Below are 23,743 nucleotides of genomic sequence, written 5' to 3'. Positions count from 1 at the left end.
CAAACTTGGACATCTTAAGCATGCGGGAGGAAACCAAAATACCCGGAGAAAACCTACGCAGTCACAGAGAGAATGTAAAACTCCGTACAGACAGCACCCATAGTCACAATCGAATCTGGGTCTCTGGCGCTTGAAGCAGCAACTCTACCGCTGGGCCACCATGCTGCCCATTATTTGTAGTCTTGTAATACCTGTTTTGTAAAAATATGCAGATAATGAAAGCATATTATAACCAATGGTATTCACAAATGTTCAATGAACATGAAATAATGAGCAAACAAAACAACTGCACTGATGGCAGTTAAAATATAATCGTAGCAGGGACACACTGGCATTCATCATTTGCAAGTGCTAGCTGTAACCATAGCAACTCACACCTATCGACAGTCTGTGAGCTTTGCACGGCACCAACATCACAAACTAAACATACTGGCATCACACAGCTGCCACAAAGCAACAATTACACTCTGCTGGCTCTCCATGTCCCTTACTATTCTGTCATTACAACAAGCATGGCTAGAAGTGACAACAGTAAAAAACCTCCTCATGAAGCTAAATAACCATACAAGTTAAATTGGGGACTGTAAACTCAGCGTGTTAGGCAGTGTCTCTGGAGAACATGGATAGGTGGCATTTCGAGGCAAGACCTTTCTTCAGTCTGAAGAAGGTCTCGACCTGAAACATCACCTATCCATGTTCTTCAGAGATGCTGCCTGACACGCTGAGTTACTCCAGCACTTTGTATCCTCTACTCTCCAGAGAATCATTGAAATTGATTTATTGATATATTTAAAGATAGAAAGAATCAGCATGGCAACAGGCCCTTCGGCCCACTGAGTCCACACCGACCAAGTCCACACTGAGTCCACGCCGACCAACGATCCCCCATTCACACTCATTCCATATTATCCCAATTTCATATTCACTCCTTACACATTAGGATAAATTTACAGAGGCCAATAAACCTACACGTCTTTGGGATGTGGGAGGAAACCAGAGTACCCGGAGGAACCCATGCAGTCACAGGGAGAATGCGCAAATTCTACACAGACGACACCCAAGGTCAGGATAGAACCCGGGTCTCGAAGGCTGTGAGGCAGCAACTCTACCAGCTGTACCACTGTGCCTTCTGACCAGTTGAGTTACTGTAAAAATGGAGTTTGTAAGATTTGCAATGAAGCACCGTGAAGCTTGAAGACGCGCACTGCGTGTGGAATGAATTACTAGCAACTGCGCATGATGGGAATTTCAACCTAAATGTTTGCTGCATGTGATGACTGATTGCCTGCATCTTACACCTACTCACACCTGATGAGATCTCTCTCACCACAAGCCACAAGGAAGCCAGCTCCAACCTGATCAGCAAGATACTGATACTGCACTGTGCCTTGCCAATTCAGGGCAGCACAGTGGTGCAGCGGTAGAGTTGCCGCGTTAAAGCACCAGAGACCCACATCCGATCCTGACCTCGAGTGCTGTCTGTACAATGTTTGTACATTCTCCTTGTGACCACATGGGTTTTCCCTGGGTACTCCAGTGTCCTCCCACATTCCAAAGACATGCAGATTTGTAGGTTAATTGGCTTCTGTAAATTGTCCCTTGTGTGTAGGATAGAGCTAGTGTATTGGGGGATTGTTGGTCGACACGAACTCACAGGTTCTGTGACAACTGATTCACTCGCTCAGTTTAAAATGCCTATCAGATGTTGTGAAAGGCATGAATGCTTGTGACGTCTGTGAAATTCACAGTTAAATATATTTGATAACTATTAAATATTAAATCCACTATTAAAATTGTCACCATCATATCAAACATTTTAAAGATTTGAATTCAGGCATGTTGAAAAAAATTAAACAAACATAAATTAAGTCAATTGACTTCTGGTAGCTTGCCTCCCTCACAGCTATTTTTCTCCATTGAACTGGACGGAGTTGTTGAATTTGCTACAGATATTTGACTGGGATTGGAGTCAGTGATAGATACATAAAGCTGGAGTAACTCAGCGGGTCAGGTAGCACTGCTGGAGAAAAGGAATAGGTGACGTTTTGGGTTGGAACCCTTCTTCAGACAGTGATAGTGAAGACAGTGAAGAAGATAATGATGACAGAGTCAGGGGATAGATTCAGCAGTGCAAGTGGTGGAAAACCATGGAGGTATGCACAGTACCCTGGACTCCATCAGCATGGCGGTGGGACAGTTTTTAGTTTAGAGATGCAATGTGGAAACAGGCCCTTCAGTCCACGCTGACCAGTGATCCCTGCACACTAACGCATTCATACACACTAGCGACAATTTACCATTTTACCAAAGCCGATTAACCTACAAACCTGCATGTCTTTGGGGGAAGAATATCGGAGCACTTGGAGACAACCGAGGCAGCTCACAGGGAGAACGTACAACCTCTGTACAGACAGCACCCATAGTCAGGATCGAACCCAGGTCATGTTGTAAGCCTGCAACTTTACCACTGCACCTCTGTGCAGCCCTACAGAAGTTCTGGATTTCCAAGTAATTTCCTGGATTGGGTTAATGTATGAGAAATGCTTGATGCCACTGGGCCGGCACTGGGCCTGCACTCGCTGGAACTTAGAAGATGGATCTGGAGAGGATGTTTCCACTCGTGGGAGTCTAGGACCAGAGACCATAGCCTCAGACTAAAAGGACGTTCTCTTGGAATGGAAATGAGGAGGAATTTCTTTAGCCAGAGCGTGGTGGATCTACTGAATTTGTTGCCACAGATGGCTATGGATGTCAAGACATTGGATAGTTTTAAAGAGGAGATCGGTATTTTCTTGGTTAGTGAGGGTGTCAAAGGTTACAGAGAGAAGGCAGGAGATGGGATTGAGATGGATAAATAGATCTGCTATAATTGAATGGTGGAGCAGACACAATGGGCCAAATGGCCTGATTCTGCTCCATGTCTAATGGCAATAACCCATTGATTATGTCATAAGCTGGAGATAAAGAGTTGAGTGAAAAGAAAAAGACAACAGGGTTAGATTGTACTATCTTCAGGTTTAAATTGGACCCATGGCCCACGGCCATAGTTTAAGTTTATGTTTAAGTTAATTGTTGTGACGTGTACGAAGCTACAGTGAAAGGCTTTGCTTTCAGATCAGATAATACAATACAGAAATACAAATCAAATCCAGGTTCATCACCAATTTTCCGGCAATTGGTGGTCTGGCACCTCCTTTGATCTGGACAAAATTCCAAGGGCGTACTTGAAATCTCCTCCAGAAATCCTCCCAAAACTGTGGCGCCTAGCCTGGTTAGGCGGCCGATCCCGATCTCATCGGGACTTCTGCGGCCGGTTGGTGGGTCGTATTTACCTCCTGCGGCTGGGCCTCTGGAACTCAGGCCCAGTCGGGGCCGGCAGATCTGTTCCCATAGCCGACTGCCGAGGTCAACTTTGTGATCTCGGCTCGTCAGTGGCCTAGGCGGACCGTTGTGATAACGTTGGACTCCTGCTGTGACCACTGTTGTTCCGGCAAAATGGATAATCCAGAAAGGCAATGGAACCAAGGATGCTGGAAAATCGGGTGGCAGACCTGGAAAATAGGTGGAGCAGAGGGGAAGATACAAACTACAGAATATAGTTCTCAGCATTGTTGCAGCTTATGTACAGACAAAATACATAAGGCATAAAAGTACAAGTTGTGGTAACACAGGCCAGATGGAATCTGAGCCATACCTAAAGATGCCCTTGAACTAGTTCCCTGTCAGTCACAGACAGGTCACACACAGACACTACAAACTCCAGCAGGGGCAATAGTACTTTGTTGTCACGTACCTAAGGACAGTGACATTTCTTTTTTGCATACATTTCAGTAACAATCCCACTATACATAGACACAAATGCAAGAGTTGTAGGAATGGTAGATTACACAAAGGCTGTACACAAGAGCCTCCATGTTTCAGAAGTGGTAATTATAATCCACAGGCAAGTAGCTTTCCAGTAGCCTTGCATCATGCCCAGAAATTTCCTCCAGTACTGGAGAAGAGCATAAAGCTCAGTATTAAGGAAAAACCTCAGTACATAAATAAACAGCATTAACAGTCTTAACAGAACTGAAAGCAATCCAGCAACACGCCCATCCCATCAAAGCTAGCCAGACAAACTTCAAGCCATTCCGTAAACAATTACAAATGTAAACGGTATAACACTTAGCAAGGTTCTTGCCATCATTCCTCTCCAATAAAATGAACTGGGTCACTGTTCATTTCCAGGAATAACTTGGCACGACTGTGGGCTGCGATTTCTCAGCAGGCATCGTGGAGAATGGCAGCAAGTGTGAGCTCCTTCCTGCTCAGTGGACACAGCCTAGCAGGCACCTCGCAGGACATTCAGCCTTTCCGTACTTGCAGGAGTGCGGAATTAGAGTTTAGTGTTTAGAGATGCGGCGTGGACAGAGCCCTTCGTCCACTGAGTCCGCGCCGACCTGTGATCATCCATATACTAGTTTAGTTTAGGTTAGAGATACAGCGTGAAAACAGGTGCTTCAGTCCACTGAGTCCACACCGACCATCGATCACCCGTATGCTAGTTTAGATTTGTTTAATTTAGGGATACAGCATGGAAACAGGCCCTTCGGCCCAGCTAATCCATGCCGACCATCGATCAGCCGTACACTAGTTCTATCCTACACATGTCTTTAGAATGCGGGAGGGAACCAGAGCACCCGTAGAAAATCCACGCGATCACAGGGAGAAAGTGCAAACGACACACAGACAGCATCCATAGTCAGGATTGAACCTGGGTCTGTGGCGCTGTAAGGCTGCAACTCTGCCACTGCACCACTGTGCAGCCTTATAAAAAAAAAGATAATTCTTGAAATTCACAAAGGGAAGTCACATCAAGAGTATATATTGACATATGTCCTAAAACGGAACAATGAAATTCTTACGTGCAGCAGCACCACAGTGCTCCGTAAACACCATTATAAACAGCAAGAAAGAATTTCAGTGTATTAAATAATAAAAATGTCCTGCAATAATATTTTTAGCAAAATCCAAGTCTTTATTTACACTATATTAGTAAGCAATGTCTATGTAAATGCCTGCTTTTTCATTCTAAATGTGATTATATCACTAATTTATAATATCTTAATACTCTCTCTTCCTACACCCAGGTATTCAAACAAAAGAGATTGAAAGTAGTGGGTCTGTAACTGCTGTGAAAGGCAGTTCTGCAGCATTACATTGTGCCTCTTCAAACAAGGATCTCAAACTGGTATTAGTTGAATGGGAGAAGTCCGAAAACAGAACAAAACTCGTTGTGTTCAATGTGGCCACAAACGCAACAACTCCCCACAGCGAACGAATAAAATTGGAAGTTAATGGACATCGATCCACGATCACAATCACAGGAGTTCAACCAGCAGACAGTGGCTGGTACACCTGCACATTTCATACCTATCCAAACGGCAAAATACAGGGCAAAGTACACTTGGATGTAAACGGTAAAGGTAGAGTTTTTAAAATATATCCGAATGACAACCAGCAACTCATCACTTTGACTGTCGTGGAGGTCAGGCCATTGGGTATTTTTAGGCAGAGATTGACAGGTTAGTACAGGTGTCAGGAGATATGGGGAGAAGGCAGGAGAATGGGGTTGAGAGGGAAAATTGGATCAGACATGGTTGCATGGCAGAGTAGACTCGATTGGCCGAATGTCCTAATTCTGCTCCTGTGATTTATGAACTTGGTTTATAAGGTTAACAATGGGCAAGAGGTTGTGGGACTGGGAGACACAAGGAATTGCAGATGCTGGAGTCATGAGCAAAATAAAAGTGCTGGAAAACTCATCAGGCCAGGCAGCATCTGTGGAGGGAATGGACAGGCGACATTTCATGTTGGGACCTTTCTTCAGATTGATCATAGCGGGTAGAGTGGGAGGATGGGACTAGTTTAGTTTAGTTTAATTTATTGTCATGTGTACTGAAGTATAGTGAAAAGCTTTTTTGTTGCGTGCTATCCAGTCAGTGGAAAGACTATACATGATTACAATCAAGCCGTCCACAACGTTCAGTGCAAGATTAAAGTAAAGTCCGATTAAAGATAGTCCGAGGGTCTCCAATAAAGTAGATGCTAGGTCAGGAGGACTCTCTAGTTGGTGATAGGGTGGTTCAGTTTAGTTTAGTTTAGAGAAACAGCATGGAAACAAGCCCTTTAGCCCAACGACCCCCCGGGTACTAACACTATTCTACATACTAGGGAAAATTTTAAATTCTTACCAAAGCCAATTGACCTACAAACCTGTAGGTCTTTCGAATGTGGGAGGAAACGGAGGACCCGGAGAAACAGGGAGAACGTACAAACTCCATACAGACAGCACCAGTGGTCAGGTTCAAACTTGGCACTGTAAGGTAGCAACTCGACTGCTATGCCACTGTGCTGCCCAGAAGTTTTTAGTTTAGTTTAGGTTAGTTTATTGTCACGTGTACCAGGATACATAGAACAGATCTTTTTTTGCATACTACCTAATCAGCAGAAACACTATACATAATTACAATCTGGCCATCCATAGCGCACAGATACAGGATAACATGAATAATGCTTAGTGCAAGATAAAGTCCAGCAAAGTCCAAATAAAGAGTCTCCCATGAAGTAGATGGTAGGTCAGAACAGCTCTCTAGTTGGTGATGGGATGGTTCAGTTGTCTGATTACAGCTGGGAAGAAACTGTCCCTGGATCTGGATGTGTGCGTTCTCAAATGTGTACCTCTTGCCTGGTTGTAGAGGAGAGAAGAGGGATTGTTGTTGGAGAAGAGGGGAGGAGGGAGGCACTGCACAGGAAGCCAACCCCAGAGCCGGTTCTCAGGCAGTGCTTCTCATGCGGCAAGCTTTGGTGAGGAGCAAAGTGTGCGGCACATTCTCTGCACCGGAGAGTACATCAGCAAACTTGCTGCAGCCAGCTACAACCGCAACCTGCCCATGTACTGTACAGCCTGTGGTCACTGAACTATTCCAGGCTAATAACAGGCAGCAGCAAAGTCAAATTACATTGACACAGGGAACTGCAGACGCTGCAAACCTGAGCAAAACACTAATTTCTGGAGGAACTCAGTGGTCCGGGCAGCGTTGGAGGGAATGGACAGGCAACGTTTTAAAAAATTAACGTAGCCAGGTTTACCATTATTGTAAACTGCGAAGAGGAGTCAAAGCCTCTCCCCAGTACTGGGCTGCCAGCTTGCATCACTCAAAGCGACATCAATGCAAAGACACACAAATTCTCATTTTTTTTGTGCAGTTATTCCTTTACCAATGCTCTTCCACTGACAGGAAATACAAAATAGGGACAAGATCAAAGTGAAGGAGAGTTCCTAGTTTCTGATGCCTTTTTATTCGCTCAACCCAGCTGATGAATGGATAGGTGATACTTTGAGTTGGAACCCTTCTACTGACTGATTATATTGGCAATTTGGGGGGGGGGGCAGTTGGAAAATAGTTGGGGAAAGAACAAAGTCTGGCTTTCAAAGTTTAAAGATGATGTGCAGGCAAGTTTTTTCCCCCCCCACAAAGAGTGGATAGGACAGGTTCAGAGGGATATGGGCAAAATGCAGGCAGGTGGGGCTTGTGTAGATATGACATGTTGGTGGGTGTGGGCAATTTGGGCCATAGACCCTGTTTCAACACTGTATCACTCTATGACTCTATGGTGAGTGACTGGAACACATTGGCAGGGGTGGTGGTGGAGGAAGCATATACAATAGTGGCACTTTAGATAGGCAAATGGATATGCAGTGTTTGGAGGGATATGGATCATGAGAGTGCAGATGAGATTTGTTTATCTTGGCATCATGTTCAGTACAGACATTATGGGCCAAAGGACATGTTCCTTTGCTGTACTGTTCTATGGTCTAATGTGTAACTGATGCCAAATAACAAAATTGGCATTGTTGGCTAGCAATACATTTTCCAACAGATACCATCTTCAGTTAAGACTGCAAGCCACATCCTTTGTATACATTTAGAGACGTACTTTCCTTATCAGCAGTCCGAAAAGGTCAATTATGACAAAAGTACATCAAATTAGTATCCTTACCTAATTTGTGTGTAGGAAGGAACTGCGGATGCTGGTTTATATCGAAGATAGAAACAAAATGTTGGAGTAATTCAGCAGGTCAGGCAGCATCTCTGATGAAAAGAAATAGGTGAGGTTTCGGGTCAGAACATTTCTTCAGACTCAAAGCAATAGGCGACGTTTCGGGTTGGAACCCTTCTCCGCCTATTCCTTTCCTCGAGAGATGTAGCCTGACCCGCTGAATTATTCCAACATTTTGTGTCTATCCTTTTTTAATTTAAATAGATATAAAGTTGTGAACAACAGCAGGCTGCTGGAGAAACTCAGCAGGCCAGGCAGCATCTGGGGAGGGGATGGGCAGTTGGCATTTTGGGTCGGGACCCTTCACTCGATATTTAGGCAGAATCCTTACACGATAAAACCTTTCCCCCATTTCCGCCTCCACCCGACACCCACACCACCGCTACTTTCAGTAATGGTGGGATGCATCACTGTGGAACATGCTCCACTGCTCCCGGTGCAGGTTCCTCATTGGATGATCCATGGATTGCAGAAACTAGGAACTGCTGATACTGCTTCACACAAAAGGACAGCTAGTGCTGGAGTAACTCGGCGGGTCAGGCAGCACCCTTGGAGAACATGGGTGGGTGACATTTCGGGTCGGGACCCTTCTTCAGACTTTCTTCATCTTTCATCCTTTATGCATTGCAGTCTGGAATTGGAAGAAAAATGGGAGAAAGAGGTCACCTCTCCTCTTCATCATGTATTAAGGTTTTCAAGATAACTTCCACAGGAAAATGTATTCTGACGATGTTATTCTATGTGAGTGGAGTGCGGCTGCTGGTTCCCTTGGCATTTAAATTTTGACTGTGGTTGGTTCAGTGGGAGGTAACTATAGGAAGTCACTTCTATAAATGTAGCTGAACTAAATTCTTCTTAACTACAAGCATTGTTAAAATGTTTATCCATAGATGTTTACTAAGGGCTTCATTGTGTCTTTGCCAGTTCTTTGCTTGACTAATTGCAGTGCAGTGGTTTAGCTTTATATTCACTCCCAGGATGTGGGTGATTGTGCCACAGCCAAGTCCTTGCTCAGATAAAGTGGTGGTTGGAATGTCTTGTCTTTCTCATGTGAGATTGAAGTCACATATGAACCAGTGATAGTCATGGTCATGGAAACAGGCCCTTCTTCCCAATCTTCCCACACGAACCAACATGTCCCATCCATACTAGTCCAACTTGTCTGCATTTGGCCCAGATCCCTCTAAACCTATCATATCCTTGTACCTGTCTAATTGCTTTGTAAATATTTAGATCGTCCCTGCATCAACTGCTTCCTCCAGCAGTTCGTTCCATGCATCCACCACCCTTTGTGTGAGAAAGTTATCCCTCAGATTCCTATTAAATCTTTATCCCCTTCACCATTAAACCTATGCCCTCTGGTTCTCGATTGCCATACTCTGGGTAAAAGATGTTGTGCATCTACCCAATCTATTCCTCTTATGTTAAAGATGTTAATGATTTTTTTTTCTAACAAGCTAGCAGTTTTTGTAATTGTTAATTGAATTCAGTTTCACCATTGACCTCTGGGGGTAAAGAGTGGGTCTTGAATTCACAATCTCTAGGCTTTTCAATGAAGCACCAGGGTCACTAGGCTTCCCCCACCCCAACACTTTGTCAACAAGAACTATTGTGTTGTCAACAACTTTTGGAAAAAGGTTAAAATAGAAAAACAAATCAATGCATAACTTGTTCAAACCAACAAAATATGATTGGACAGGTCCTTGGTTCATTTTTCCAAGGGATGTTTCAATTACATGTTCCTGTTTAAAAAAACGAGAAAGAGAAAATAGTTGTTTACAGTCTGTAAACAAACTAAAATATTTCCTCATATGAACATAAATCTAATTCAGAAAACAGTCTCTCCTGACTAAATAAAATGGGCCTCTATCCAGCATCCCTTAATATTTTAGGTTAATTAAAAGTTGTGAATCTCAATTTCATTTTGGATTTCAATTGTCCTTGCAACTATGGACACAGAACATGACAGCATGGAACAGGCCCCTTGGCCCACAATGTCCATGCTGAAAATTGATGCAAGGTCCTCTGCCTCCACGTGAACCATATACCTCCATTTCCTGCATATCCATGTGCTTCCCAAAAGCCGCTTAAATACCACGAATGTATCTGTCTCTACCATCACCACTGGCAGCATGTTCCAGGCTTCCACCAGTCTATAAAATACTAGCCACACATCTCCTTTAAACTTCGCCCCTCTTGAGTGTAATATTTCCACCCTGGTAAATAGGTTCTGACTGTCTCCCCTATCTATGCCTCTCATAATTTTATTTACTTCTATTAGGTTTCCCTTCAATCTCTGGGATTTGGGGAAGAGAATTTCAAACTTCTATCACTAACTGCATGTGGAATGTAGAAATGTTTCCTAACTTCACTCGTGTAAGCCCCAACACTATTTTTGTGCCCTAATCCTAGAGTTAATAAGTAGCAAAAATACTTTTTGCCTAGAAATCTGCCTCTTTCAGAAATTAATTTCCAAGAAATGCATGACTATCTTCACTGCTAGTGATAAATAATAATTTTTGAGGCATATTTCCCAATTAGTTCTCAATATTATAAGGACGGCACAGTGGCACAGCGCTAGAGTTGCTGCCTTACAGCACCAGAGACCCAGGTTTGATCCTGACTAAGGATGCTCTCTGTACGGAGTTTGTACTGTCTCCCTACGATCGCATGGGTTTTCTTTGGGTGCTCCAGTTTCCTCCCACATTCCAAAGACGTGCAGGTTTGTAGGTTAATTGGTTTCTGTATATTGTTCCTAGTGCATGGAATAGAACTAGTGTACAGGTGATCATTGGGCAGCATGAGCTGTGAGCCAAAAGGGCCTGTCCCACTTAAGGCGATTTATTCGCCGACTGCCGCGACATTCACAGTCATAGCAGGTCTCCGAAAAACCGGTGACTGGACCCCCCGCTACGACAATGTCTACAACAACCTACCACCTCGTCTATGTCAAGCTACGGCAAGCTACCGACAACCGGCGAACCCATTCGGACGTCCACCTACGACGACGACACATACGACAACTTACGACCACACAGGCGATAATCTACGACAACCGAAGTCAACCTACATCCACCCACGACAAGCTACGACCCTGTCGGCGACAACTGAAGACAATTCAGTCGCCGGTACCTGTCGCTGGTTGATGTAGGTAGTCGCAAATGGAATTCACCGGTCATCACACGGCAACAACCTACCTCACCCGGCAACAACCTGCGTCATCCTGGCGACAACCTACAACAGCACCTACGACAGGAGAAGGCAAGCTACGTCAAGCCCACAGTCGCCGAAAGGTTTTGAACATTTCAAAATCCAGCGGCGACCAGAAAAAAGTAATGAATATTTAAGCGACTTGAGGAGACTACTCATGACCTTACAGGTGTCACGCCATAACCATATGGTGACAGCCTAGTCGCCTGTAGTCGCCGAAAAAATTGCCTAAGTGGGACAGGCCCTTAAAGGCCTGTTTCCACACTGCATCTCTAAACCAATTAAAAAGTTCAATTCATTTATCTCCTATTCTAAATACTGGAGACTTATTTGCTGTAGTTTAATCCTTAGAGTGCAGATATCATTCTGGTAAATCTACAGTGTACTTTGACCAACCCCAATGCATCTTCCTTATATATAATACTGACGTTCCAGGTCTTGGGATTTGGTCTAATAAGGCTTTGTATATCAGGAACATGACTTGTAAGCCTTAGCAAAGACCAGCAGTGAATTAGAGTTAGTTATTTTATATAAATATTGGGAGGCACAGTGACGCAGTGGTAGAGTTGCTGCCGGGTTCGATCCTGACCTCGGCTGCTGTCTGTGTGGAGCTGGCATGTGCTCTGGTTCCCTCTCACATCCCAAAGATGTGCAGGTTTTTAGGTTAATTGGCTTCTGTAAATTGCTCCTCGTGTGTAGGATAAAACTAGTGTACGGGTGATCGATGGTTGGCGTGGACTTGTTGGGCTAAAGTGCCTGTTTCCACACTGTATCTGTAAATTAAACAAACGTAATCTGCCATGGCTTTACAATGATCTATCTACACGGGGCCCTATATCTTCTTGTGCGCCCATTAGAAGTACTTGCATTGAAATTCATCTACGGCTACTCCAGTTAGGTTGTGGGCTTTGTAATTATTTATACGAGGTGCAAATGGTACCAAACATCACACAATCATCAGTGAACAACCCTTCTTCTGACTTTAGACTTTAGAGATACAGTGCGGTAATAGGCCCTTCAGCCCACCCACTAATACTATCCAACACACGAGGAACAGTTTACAATTTTACCAAAGCCAATTAACCTATTAACCTGCAAGTCTTTGGAGTGTGGGAGGAAACCGGAGCACCCGGGGAAAACCCACACGGTCACAGGGAGAGCGTACAAATTGTGTACAGACAGCATCCATAGGCAGGATCAAACCCGGGTCTCTAGCGCTGTAAGTCAGCAACTCTACCAAAGCACCATTGTGCCACCCATAGATAGGTATCCTTTGCAGATAATTACTTACAGTGCTGTAAAAATGGGGCACTTGTTAACTCGTTCTATGATGTAATTGTCATCTATTCTGTAGTTGACAAAGAGAGTTAACATGACTGCTGGGGGATCAGGGATCGCACTCAGTTCTTCCTTAAAGACAGAAGTACAATTTTAATCCCGAGACCAACATTCCTTCTGGAGCAACCATTCTTTATTTGTAATATTCTAAATTCTATAATTTTCTGCAATAAATAGTGTCTTTCACTTCTGACAGCCTTTCACGTTGACACAAGGAATTGCAGATGCTGGTTTGCCACAGAATGGTGCAGCTGGTAGAACTGCTGCCCAAAGACCCTAGTTCAATCCTGACCTCGGGTGCTATCTATGAGGAGTTTGCACGTTCTCCCTGTGACCGCATGGGTTTCCTCTGCTTTGCTCCCACATCCCAAAGACGGGCAGGTTAGTAGGTTAATTGACCTCTGTAAATTGTTCCTAGTGTGTAGGGAGTCGATGAGAAACTGGTGTGAACGGGTGATCAATGGTCATTTGACCTATCTTTCCCTCTCACCCCCATTCTCCTGCCTTCTCCCCATAACCCCTGATACCCTTACTAATCAAGAATTTGTTAATCTCTACCTTAAAAATATCCATTGACTTGCACTCCACACCTGATTGTGGCAATGAATTCCACAGATTCACCACCCTTTTACTAAAGGAATTCCTCCTTATCTCCTTTCTAAAGGTATGCCCTTTTCTTCTGAGGCTATGGTCTCTGGTCCTAGACTCTCTCATTAGTGGAAACATCCTCTCCACATCCACTTTATCCAGGCTTTTCACTATTCGGTAAGTTTGAATGAGGTACCCCTTCATCCTTGTAATATGTTAACTCAATAATTCCTGGGATAATTTTCGTAAACCTCCTCATGGTATGGGGCCTAAAACTGCTCACAATACTCCAAATGCGGTCTGACCGGTGTCTCATAAAGCCTCGGCATTACATCCCTGTTTTTGTATTCCATTCTACATGCCTGTTTTTATATTGTGGTAAGTATGCAGTAGCTATTTGTTCATCTGGGGAGACATTTGGTTGTACATTGACAGCTGCTTTTAAATCCTCAGTTGTATCGGTTTATGAATTAGTCAGTTTGGTTTACTTTCTCAAATGTCCATTTTAAATAAAGTTAGTTCTTCATTGGTAAATTTTAGACCTGTTCAGATGTAATTTGTTACTGCATTATAAATGTGATGTTAGAACCAGTTGTAAAGGTGTCACATTTTTCATTTGTAACACATTCAAGGTGATGAATACATTACATGTGAGTTTTGTGCCAATGTTAAACAAAAAGAATATGCACTACCATACGAGGTTTAACTATGACAATCATAATTTTGCAAATCCCGTATAACTTCTGAATAGACGCACAGAGTCTCTTGCCCAGAGCAGGGGAACCAAGAACCAGATGACATAGGTTTAAGGTGAAGGGGAAAAGATTTATTAGGAATCTGAGGGGTAACTTTATCACACAAAGGGTGGTGGGTGTATGGAATGAGCTACCAGAGGAGGTAGTTGAGGCAGGGACTATTACAACGTTTAAGAAACAATTAGACAGGTACATGGATAGGGCAGGTTTCGAGGGATATGGGCCAGATGCAGGCAGGTGGGACTAGTGTAGATGGGACATGTTGGGACAGCGTAATGTGAGCAGGTTGGGACGAAGGGCCTGTTTCAACACTGTATGACTCGATAACGTTTGGATTTTCAGAAAAAAAGCCGTTGATATCTAAATGCAAACAAAATTCACAACGCCGTATACACTCTAAATTCAGTTAATTTGATGCGTATTTCTAATACTCAAATAAATGTGTTATCTTCTTCCAGATAATAAACCAACTTCTAATCTGGCTACAATTATTATTGCAAGTGTGGTTCCTGTAGTAATTGTCATTGGAATCCTGTTTTTACTGCTATACTTTGGACATGTAAGTAATACAAATTTACATGTATAATTGAGGACGAAAGTTACACTAAATCAGAAATTTAATAAACATTTTGTAATTGCTACACAGATCTTTTACTCCTTGCCCTCCCTAAATTATAACCATTCAGCCGTGTTTTTTTAAAATTCCAATTATTTTCATACTGTTTTTTTCATGCTCATTTAAAAATCCAGATGGGATTTCACCAAAACACTATATAACAAGGGAATAGCTTCCTCACTTTTGTATTCTACTTCCCTTGAAATAAAGATCCTTAACCTCATGTTTCAGTCATACCCTCTTCTAAATCTATATCTCATTATATATATATATTTTAGCTTCCATCTACACCAGTTATTGAATCTTCAAATTCATCTGCAAACCTTGATAAAAGAATCATTCTTCAGGAAGGAACTGAGGCACCACAGCAGATCCCAGGGACCATCATTTGTTAAAACCTGCTCATAAGTGGCACGATGGCACAGCGGTAGAGTTGCTATGTTACAGCACTTGCAGCGCCAGAGACCCGGGTTCAATCCCGACTACGGATGCTGTCTGTACTGATTTTGTACATTCTACCCGTAACCATGAGGGTTTTTCTCCGAGATCTTCGGTTTCCTCCCACACTCCAAAGACGTACAGGTTTGTAGGTTAATTGGCTTGGTATAAGTGTAAATTGTCCCTAGTGTGTGTAGGATAGTGTTAATGTGCGGGGATCGCTGGTTGGTGCGACTCGGTGCGGCGAAGGGCCTGTTTCCGCATTATATCTTTAAACTAAACTAAAGAGAATACACTTATTATTCCTTACTCTGTTCCAGTTTACCAATCAAATTGCATGCTGTCTGATCGCCTCCATCATGTATGCTCTGTCTGACTAATAATCTATTTTGCAGAACCTCAGTAAGTGCCTGGAAGTCCAGAGACATTGCCAGAGACTAGTCCAGAGACATTCGAGCAAGGCAATGATCGTAAAACATTCTCCAATTGCTCACCACACCTTCAAAATCCAGGCTGATTCTTAGATTCTTCTTGCCTTGTTGCTGAGTTTTCTCTGACCTAACAGCACCAACAATCATATCCTTATGATTGGTTCTGGAGGCATTTTTCTCCTACCCGTTCCCCCGTAACTTAGAGGCATCTGCAAGGTTTGAACTACACGGCACAGTTTGTGATTCAAAGAATGCTTTAAAAAATAATGGCAGAAAATTATCCATTCAGGTTGTTCACGGCCATTTATTTTAGAAATGCAGCATGGAAACAGGACCTTCGGCCCACTGTGTCCATGCCGACCATCAATCACCCGTTCATACCAGTTCCGTCTTCTCCTACTTTCCGATCCACTCCCTACACACTCGGGGCAATTTACAAAGGCAAATTAACCTGCGAGCCCACATATCTTTGGGATGTGGGAGGAAGCCAGAGCTACTGGAGAAAACTCACACTGTCACAGGGAGAATGTGGACATGCCACAAAGACAGCATCCGAGGTCAGGATCGAACCTGGGTCTCTGGAACTGTGAGGCAGTAGCTCTACCAGCTCTGCCACTGTGCTGCCCACAATTGGGTTTCGATAAAACAAATAACACAAGTTCAATTTTGTTGACAAACAAATTCCATTGTTTTTTTTTTAGTACAGCTCAATAATTACTTGAACTATTAATGTCTATTGTAAATAGGTATATAAAATATAGGCTACAAAAAGTAAATCCCTCAAAACAGCATAGAAGAGACAGGAAACATAGAAACATAGAAAATAGGTGCAGGAGTAGGCCATCGTTCCTTCGAGCCTGCACCGCCATTCAATATGATCATGGCTGAACATCCAACTCAGTATCCTGTACCTGCCTTCTCTCCATACCCCCTGATCCCTTTAGCCACGAGGGCCACATCTTTGTAGTGAAATTGTGAGAGGTAGTAATCAGAGCATTATTGGGAGGTGGGGGGGAGGAGGAACAGTCAGTAAGACAGGGGGTCTGGCATAACCATATGATTTGTAGATCGTGGGGAGGCTGAGGTGCAGTGGCAGGAGGTCATGGTCAAAGACCTTGGGGTGAGGAATATGAGGTCTTGGCTTTGCAGGGTATTAACAAATGGAAGATCTACCAACTACCTGTAACCTGCTGGATTTAGCAAGGGGTGGGAAACATTGCCATCGTGAGTTAGGAAGAAAAACACTATGATTGAATCACTCTTGAAAGGTTTCAGTGATTGGCTCGATTCCCAAGAGCTGAATAAGTCAACCACCTGGCATCTCAGAACCTTTATGGGGTGTGTTTGCATTGGATCGAGTACGTGTTTCAGCTTTTTATTAGGTTAACCTTTCATATGATCCACGCTTACCTGCATGTTTGGAGTTAATTCGTCTCCTCGATACCTACTGTAGTGAAACAATCCCAATGGTCCAAATAGCTGTTGGCAATATATGGTACTTTCCGTCCATCTATTTCAACCTTTTCAGCATCCCACCAATTGCTTTATTAAGCACTCCCTGAAATGCATCTTTGTTAATGGAATCATCTGCTCCTTGTCGTTGACAGTTCCACATTCTACCCATCCTTGTCAGTGTTCATTAATATCATTATTATTATTATTATTATTAATAATATTATTATTATTAGTGACCACTTTGAGTTTACAAACTAGGGTCCTGGGGTTCCTTACAAGTGTAAATGTTGTCTAAAATCCACCCCATCAAATCCTTTCATTTTCTTAGAGATCTGATGTTCAGAATGCAGAATTAAAGGATGTTCCTTTAGGAAGAAGATGAGAAGGAATTTCTTTAGTCAGAGAGTGGTGAATTTGTGGAATTCTTTGCCACAGAAGGCTGTGGAGGCCAAGTCAATTGATATTTTTAAAGCAGATATAGTTTCTTGATTAGTATGGGTGTCAGGGGTTATGGGGAGAATGGGTTATGCCAAGAGAATGGGGTTAGGAGGTAGAGATAGATCAGCCAAGATTCTTGGTTCTTGGTCCTCCAAAAATATTCCAAATAGAATTAAACTGGAGGTGGCGGAGGGTGGACTTAAGCAAAAAAGGGTTCTTGGAGCAGAAGAGCTACCTTAAATTTAGTTGCGTCTGGTTGGGTAACTATGGTAGGGTGAAGACAATTCCATGCTTTAATTGCGCGGGACAAGAATTAATTGTTGTACACTGATTGCTGATTGAATGGCGGAGTGGATTTGATGGGTCGAATGGCCTAATTCTGCCCTTATTACTTATGACCTTATGATCATGTGATGTTGGGTAATGCATTTTATAAATATATTCCCATAATCCTGTGAAACCTTTTATGTACCAGAGGAAAAGAAGAATCCACACACCAAACCAGATCAATGTTCTACTGCAAAATACACCAGACGCCAATAACCAAGACACTGCTAGACCACTAAGCAGACCAATTCCACCTAACTCTGATGGTGAAGTCCCAGACATCGACTACTTTAGTGTTCCATTAAGAACTTCACTTTAAGATTTCAGTAGTTAGATTTGCATAAATGCTTTTGTGTTAAAACTGTCAACAGATATAATTTCTAATTATGTTTCAAAAAGTTTTATGATCCTGCAATGTTATTCCTGATGAGCTAACTGCAGCATTTTTACAGATGGAAATAAATTGGTTGTAAAAATGTTTCCCCACCCATGGAGATATTGCTATGTAATTTCTAGAATTACCCAATGAATGTTGAATTGGCAGGGACTGTTTGCAATACATTAATCTGCACTGAAAAAAGTAAGCAAAATTATTAAAGAATAAACTTGATTATTATTGTGTTGTTTGAGTAAATGTCCTCTTTCTGGCAGAGGGCGTATGCCATATATTAGAGGGCGTCAATAATTTCATACATTAGAGGGGATAAATGCCTTGTACAATGCCACATAATAGAGGGCATTATACTAGTTGGTCCTATACTAGATGGCAAAAATGTTATAGACTAGTGGGCATCAATGTCGTATACTGGAGGACATAGCTTTAAGTTGAGAGCAGATTTAAGTTTTTTATTGTATAGAGAGGTAGGTGCCTTGAACATGCTGCCAAGGAAAGTGGAGGAAAACAGATATGATAGCGATGTTTAAGAGACAGACATGGGGAGAGGCAGGGAAGGAAGGGATTACAGACCATGTACAGGCTCACATGCAGTTTAAATTGGTATCATGGTTGGCGCAGATATCATGGAGCAAAGGATGTGGCCGTGCTGTACTGTGGTATTAATTTATTTCCTGGAACATGAATGGCTTTTAATCCCGACAAGAAGCAGTATAGTTTTGTAAACAGTTCTTTACATAGTTATAGTTGTATATAGATATAGTTTTCTACAAAGATATATTTTTTCAAATAATTTCTTTAGTCAGAGTGTGGTGAATCTGTGGAATTCATTGCCATGGATGGCCATGGAGGCCAAGCCATATGGTAATTTTAAAGTAGAGAGTGACCGGTCAAAGTTATGGGGAGAAAGCAGGTGAATGGGGTTGAGAGGGAAAAATAGATTGTTCATGATTGAATGGCAGACTCGAAGGGCTGAATGGCCTAATTATGCTCCTAGACTTATGAACAAGATGAACCTTCTCAAACAGAACAATTGTCTAGCCTGACAGAGAATCTCCGTGGCTGCAGTCAGGATGAGGACAGTTTTAAGGACGCACATGATGTCTGAATATTGTCCCCTTGACAACAGTATAAGGTTAAAGTGCACAGTACTTCATTGATGATACAACTGCTGATGGTAGTAGCATAATGAATTCTGAAGTGTATAGACACATCCTATCTGCTCAAGTTCAAACAAATGTCTTAAAACTCATTGGCTGGCGGTTCATTCCACAGCAAGACAATGATCCCAAACATACTGCTAAAGCAACAAAGGAGTTTTTCAAAGCTAGAAAATGGTAAATTCTTGAGTGGCCAAGTCAATCACCCAATCTAAACCCAAATGAGCATGCCTTTTATATGCTGAAGAAAAAACTGAAGGGGACTAGCCCCCTCGAAGGGCCAAATGGCCTCCTCCTGCATCTATTTTCTAAAATAAGCATAAGCTCAAGATGGCTGCAATACAGGCCTGGCATAGCATCACCAGAGAAGACACCCAGCAACTGGTGAAGTCCATGAATCGCAGACTCCAAGCAGTCATTGCATGCAAAGGATATGCAACAAAATACTAAACATGACTACTTTCATTTACACGACATTGCTGTGTCCCAAACATTATGGTGCCCTGAAATGTGGGGACTATGTATAAAAACAGTTGTACTTTCTACATGGTGAAACCAAAATGTATAAAAATGGCCTTTAATTTAATTTGACAATATGCACTTTAACCACATGTGACTTTTCTCTATTACAAATCTCAAATTGTGGAGTACAGAGGCAAATAAATAAATGATGGGTCTTTGTCACAAACATTATGAAGGGCACTGTATCTCTAAACTAAACTAAACTACGCTAGTCACACTGACCTGCATTTGGCCCATATCCCTCTAAACCTTTCCTATCCACGTACTTGTCCAAAAGCCTTTTAAATGTTGTAATATATGTTGGAGGTATGTTCATATCAGCTCTGAAAGAGTGCTGAGTCTATGTAAAAGGGTACCAGAAGAGAGTTTGGAATGGTGCAATGTGTTTGATCTACCTAGATATAGTTAGGTTTCTGTAAGACCAACGGGCAATGTACATAGTGAGTACTGCAGTGGACATGAATGCATGCTTAGTGTTATCTGCCTTTGAGTAGTGTTTTGTTGAGCCTGTAGCAGCAGTAACAGTGGTTCTGAAAGCACACTACAATCAGACCAGCATGGTTGAAATATCGAGACACAAGAACGGTCTGAAGGAGGATGCCGATTTGAAACACCATCTGTCCATTCCGTCCACAGATGCTGCCTCATCTGCAGAGTTCCTCCAGTGGTTTATTTTTCTTTGCGTGGTTGAAAGGTTTGCTGACGTTAAATTTTGGACCTTGCATTGTTAATGATATTCTTTGATAACCCCATTCTCCCCATAACCCATGACACCTGTACTAATCACGAATCTGTCAATCTCTGTCCTAATTAAGACAATGATGGGGTTTTTTTGGGTTGTAAAGATGATTGGTTGTAAATGACTGTAAAAGTTTTAATTTGTGCTGAATATTTACGTCATTTTTTAATTGGTATGACTGCCAATGATCAATTTTAAAATTTTTAGATGTGTGCTTGGATGATAAACATAGGAATCAAGTGCCATGATGCAGTGATTGCTTTTTAATAGCTAAACAAGTTAAGCATTGTATTCAGTAATTATTCCATGCAAAATAAACCATATGAATGCTGTACAATTTCAAACTAAGCAGGCTGGGTGTTCTGCATTTAGCATTATCTACACGGATTAATAGTTTTAAACTGTTGTGATCCTCACATTTCATCCCTGAGAAAAATTAAAAATTGATTTCAGCGCACAGCCTTCTAGATGTAATAAATCATCATTAAAACAGCATGGAAAAACATTCGCTTTGAGACACAAAACATATTTGAGGACTGAAAGACAATTTCCAGAGACAAACTTAAATGATACTAAATCTGCAACTTAAACAGGGAGATGCGATTAAATAATCAGTTCCACATGCAGAAAGTGAAATCTTGTAAAACACGACAGCTTGTTCTGTGTCACCTTCCTGAGCTAACATTGAAATGAGTCAACACTAGCTAACTCTCTGAGGGTTTATGGATAATCTGCCCATTGGAAGTGTAGTCACTTCTTAAATAAAGTACTCACCTGCTCTTAGCACCAGTGGTTGTGTTGTTTATCGATTCAGTTTTCCATTTGATTTAACTTTCAGCTTTGTTTCCCGGATGAGTCTCATGAAAGAGGTCAGATCACACTTCAGTTTATTGATGCCTTGGTTCTCTTTGCCTGAATCCCAGATATTTTCCAAACCTATTGTCAAAATGTTAACCTGCTTCAACCCAAAACCAATAGTCACCACTTGTGGTCTTCTGCCAAACGGAGGCTTTCTATTAAATGACTTTGGATACGTGAAGGTGACTTTGGATAATTAATTGTTTTTTTTCCTGCTTTCTACAAAGAGTAAAGACCTTAAGGGCCTGTCCCACTTAGGCGATTTTTCAGCGGACTGCCGGCGACTGTCAATTCACCAGCAGTCGCCTGAAAAACCGGGAACTGGAATGGCGACTGGCAGAGTGGAACACACACACACACATCGCAAAGGCGGGGGCCAGGGAAAGCAGGGGGAGCGCTGTCTGAAATTCACATGGTGTAAGACCAAGGTGATACCATCACACCTTGAACAAGAAGGTTAAGACGGCTAGCAAAGTCTAGTGTAAGTCCTTTAAAGTGGGGGGGGGGGGGGGGGGGGGGGGGGGGGAGAGAGAGAGGGGGGGGGAAAGGGAGAAGGAGTGGAGACACTTTTAAGAAGCCAGACAACTTTTAATAAGCCAGAGATACACAGCTGTGAAGTTTGGCGGGCATTTAACATTACCGGTCGGTTATCCTTCGTTCTAAAAACTCATGCTTACGTTTTTTCCCCCCAATGAGCCAATGAAAATGCCCGGTCAGCAAAGGCAATTAACTAAAACTATCTACATGGTGACCCCTCTACAACTGCATCTACGACTACAGGATTATCGATTTTCTCCATAGCAACCAATTTTTGTTCGCAGAAAATTTTTGAACATATTGAAAAATTTGTGGCGACCATTCTGAGGCCACGACTAGTTCCTAGAATGCGGGAACTCCTCGCGACCATGAAGGAGACTCACCATAGACCACCAGCGAACATGTGACAATCTTGTGGCGAGTGCAGAGTCTCCTGCACTCGCCTAAAAAGTAGCCTGTGGGACAGGCCCTTGAAGTTAACAAGGTTAACCCTGAAAAGAGAATTTGCTTCTCTTACAAAGTGAATTCTACATGGGACAGGAAGAGATGTGGCTTGCATATTATCAGCACTTAGATTAAACCTGACGTAACCTACGGAAGGTCTATAAATTAGTAATAGTTACAATAACAGAAATAGTGATGCAAGTTACCTGAAATTGGAGAATTCAATGGTCCCTCTATTTCCATCCACAAACGCTGCCTTAACTGCCGAGTTTGTTTAGCACTTCTCTCTTTGCTCTAGTTTCTAACATCTGCAGTCCCTTTTGTCTCCATACCTCAGAGTTTTAGTTACAGCTCCTTCCCTGTGTAATGTCACCCACCAGGGGCATTTCACCAAAAAAATGTATGACTTTGTCACCCTTCCCAAAATCAAACCATGCACACAATGACGGATTGAAAGAATCATTACTTCTTGTTGATGACTAGATTTGTTCCTGAAAAGATCTTACACCAAGGGAACAGGTTCTCGGTGGAGAGAGATTAAGTTTTCTCCTGATGAAATCTGCATTTCATCTAAAGAATGACAAGAGTGTTATTCAGGAGCAACATGGATCTGCAGGCCTGTTTGATGCATTGTTGAACATAAGGCTAATAAAGCCAAGTGCACTGCTATTATAGTGCAAAATACTGGTGGACCACATCAGACATAGAGGTTTTGGGGGTAACACAGACTCAGTTAACACTATTACTAGTTTTGGGGAGATTGGATTGAGAACTGATAAAGAACTGGATTTGAAGGTACAGAAAATGTGATTTATGATACAGAAAACCAGCAACAGACTGTAGAAAAATCAATAAAATCTAAGACATTTTACAGCAAGTCTGAATGATGCTTCTTGTCAAATGCTTCTTTCAAAAGGGTGAAATGCGAGAGGAAAATTCTTATGTCCAGAAGAGGTAGAATTTCCTCTTTTCACCTATTTCAATCCCAAATAAACCAACATTTTCTCTTTCTGCGGAATTGCAAACATATTACATCTGGTAACTACAGCATACACATTGTCAAGTGCCGTCCCCCCAACCTACACTGGGAAGTTGGTCCATCCACACAACTCTGGTTCAATGGCACAGTGGTGTAATGGTAAAGTCGTTGCCTTACAGCGCCAGAAACCCGGGTTCGATCCCGACTACGGATGCTGTTACAGCTGGTACAGAGTTTGTATGTTTGCCCCGTTACTGCATGGGTTTTCTCCTGGAGCTCCGGTTTCTTCCCACATTCCCAAGACGTACAGGTTTGTAGGCTAATTGGCTTTGGTAGAAATGATAAATTGTCTCTAGTGTGTAGAATAGTGCTAGTGCACGGGAATCGCTGGTCGGCACGGATTTGGTG

At 42.5% G+C, this 23,743-nt stretch overlaps 1 protein-coding gene across 2 annotated transcripts in view; it reads left to right on the top strand.

Moving 5' to 3' along the window:
- The window catches only part of LOC129702667 (T-cell immunoreceptor with Ig and ITIM domains-like), a 39,854-nt gene extending 18,640 nt beyond the window's left edge, over positions 1-21,214 (top strand). The window contains exons 2-4 of one of the 2 annotated variants that reach the window (XM_055644563.1): positions 5,133-5,468; positions 14,456-14,556; positions 17,851-21,214. In XM_055644563.1, the coding sequence (XP_055500538.1) occupies positions 5,133-5,468; positions 14,456-14,556; positions 17,851-18,021 (608 nt within the window). In that variant the 3' untranslated portion in view covers positions 18,022-21,214. The remainder of the gene's footprint in view (positions 1-5,132; positions 5,469-14,455; positions 14,557-17,850) is intronic. The other variant, XM_055644564.1, reaches the window with a different exon arrangement.
- Positions 21,215-23,743: the final 2,529 nt, after the last annotated feature.

Source organism: Leucoraja erinacea, chromosome 13 (assembly GCF_028641065.1).
Source record: "Leucoraja erinacea ecotype New England chromosome 13, Leri_hhj_1, whole genome shotgun sequence".
NCBI lineage: Eukaryota > Metazoa > Chordata > Chondrichthyes > Rajiformes > Rajidae > Leucoraja > Leucoraja erinaceus.
Note: the sequence above shows the minus strand (reverse complement) of the source record. Positions and strands in the feature narration are given on the sequence as shown.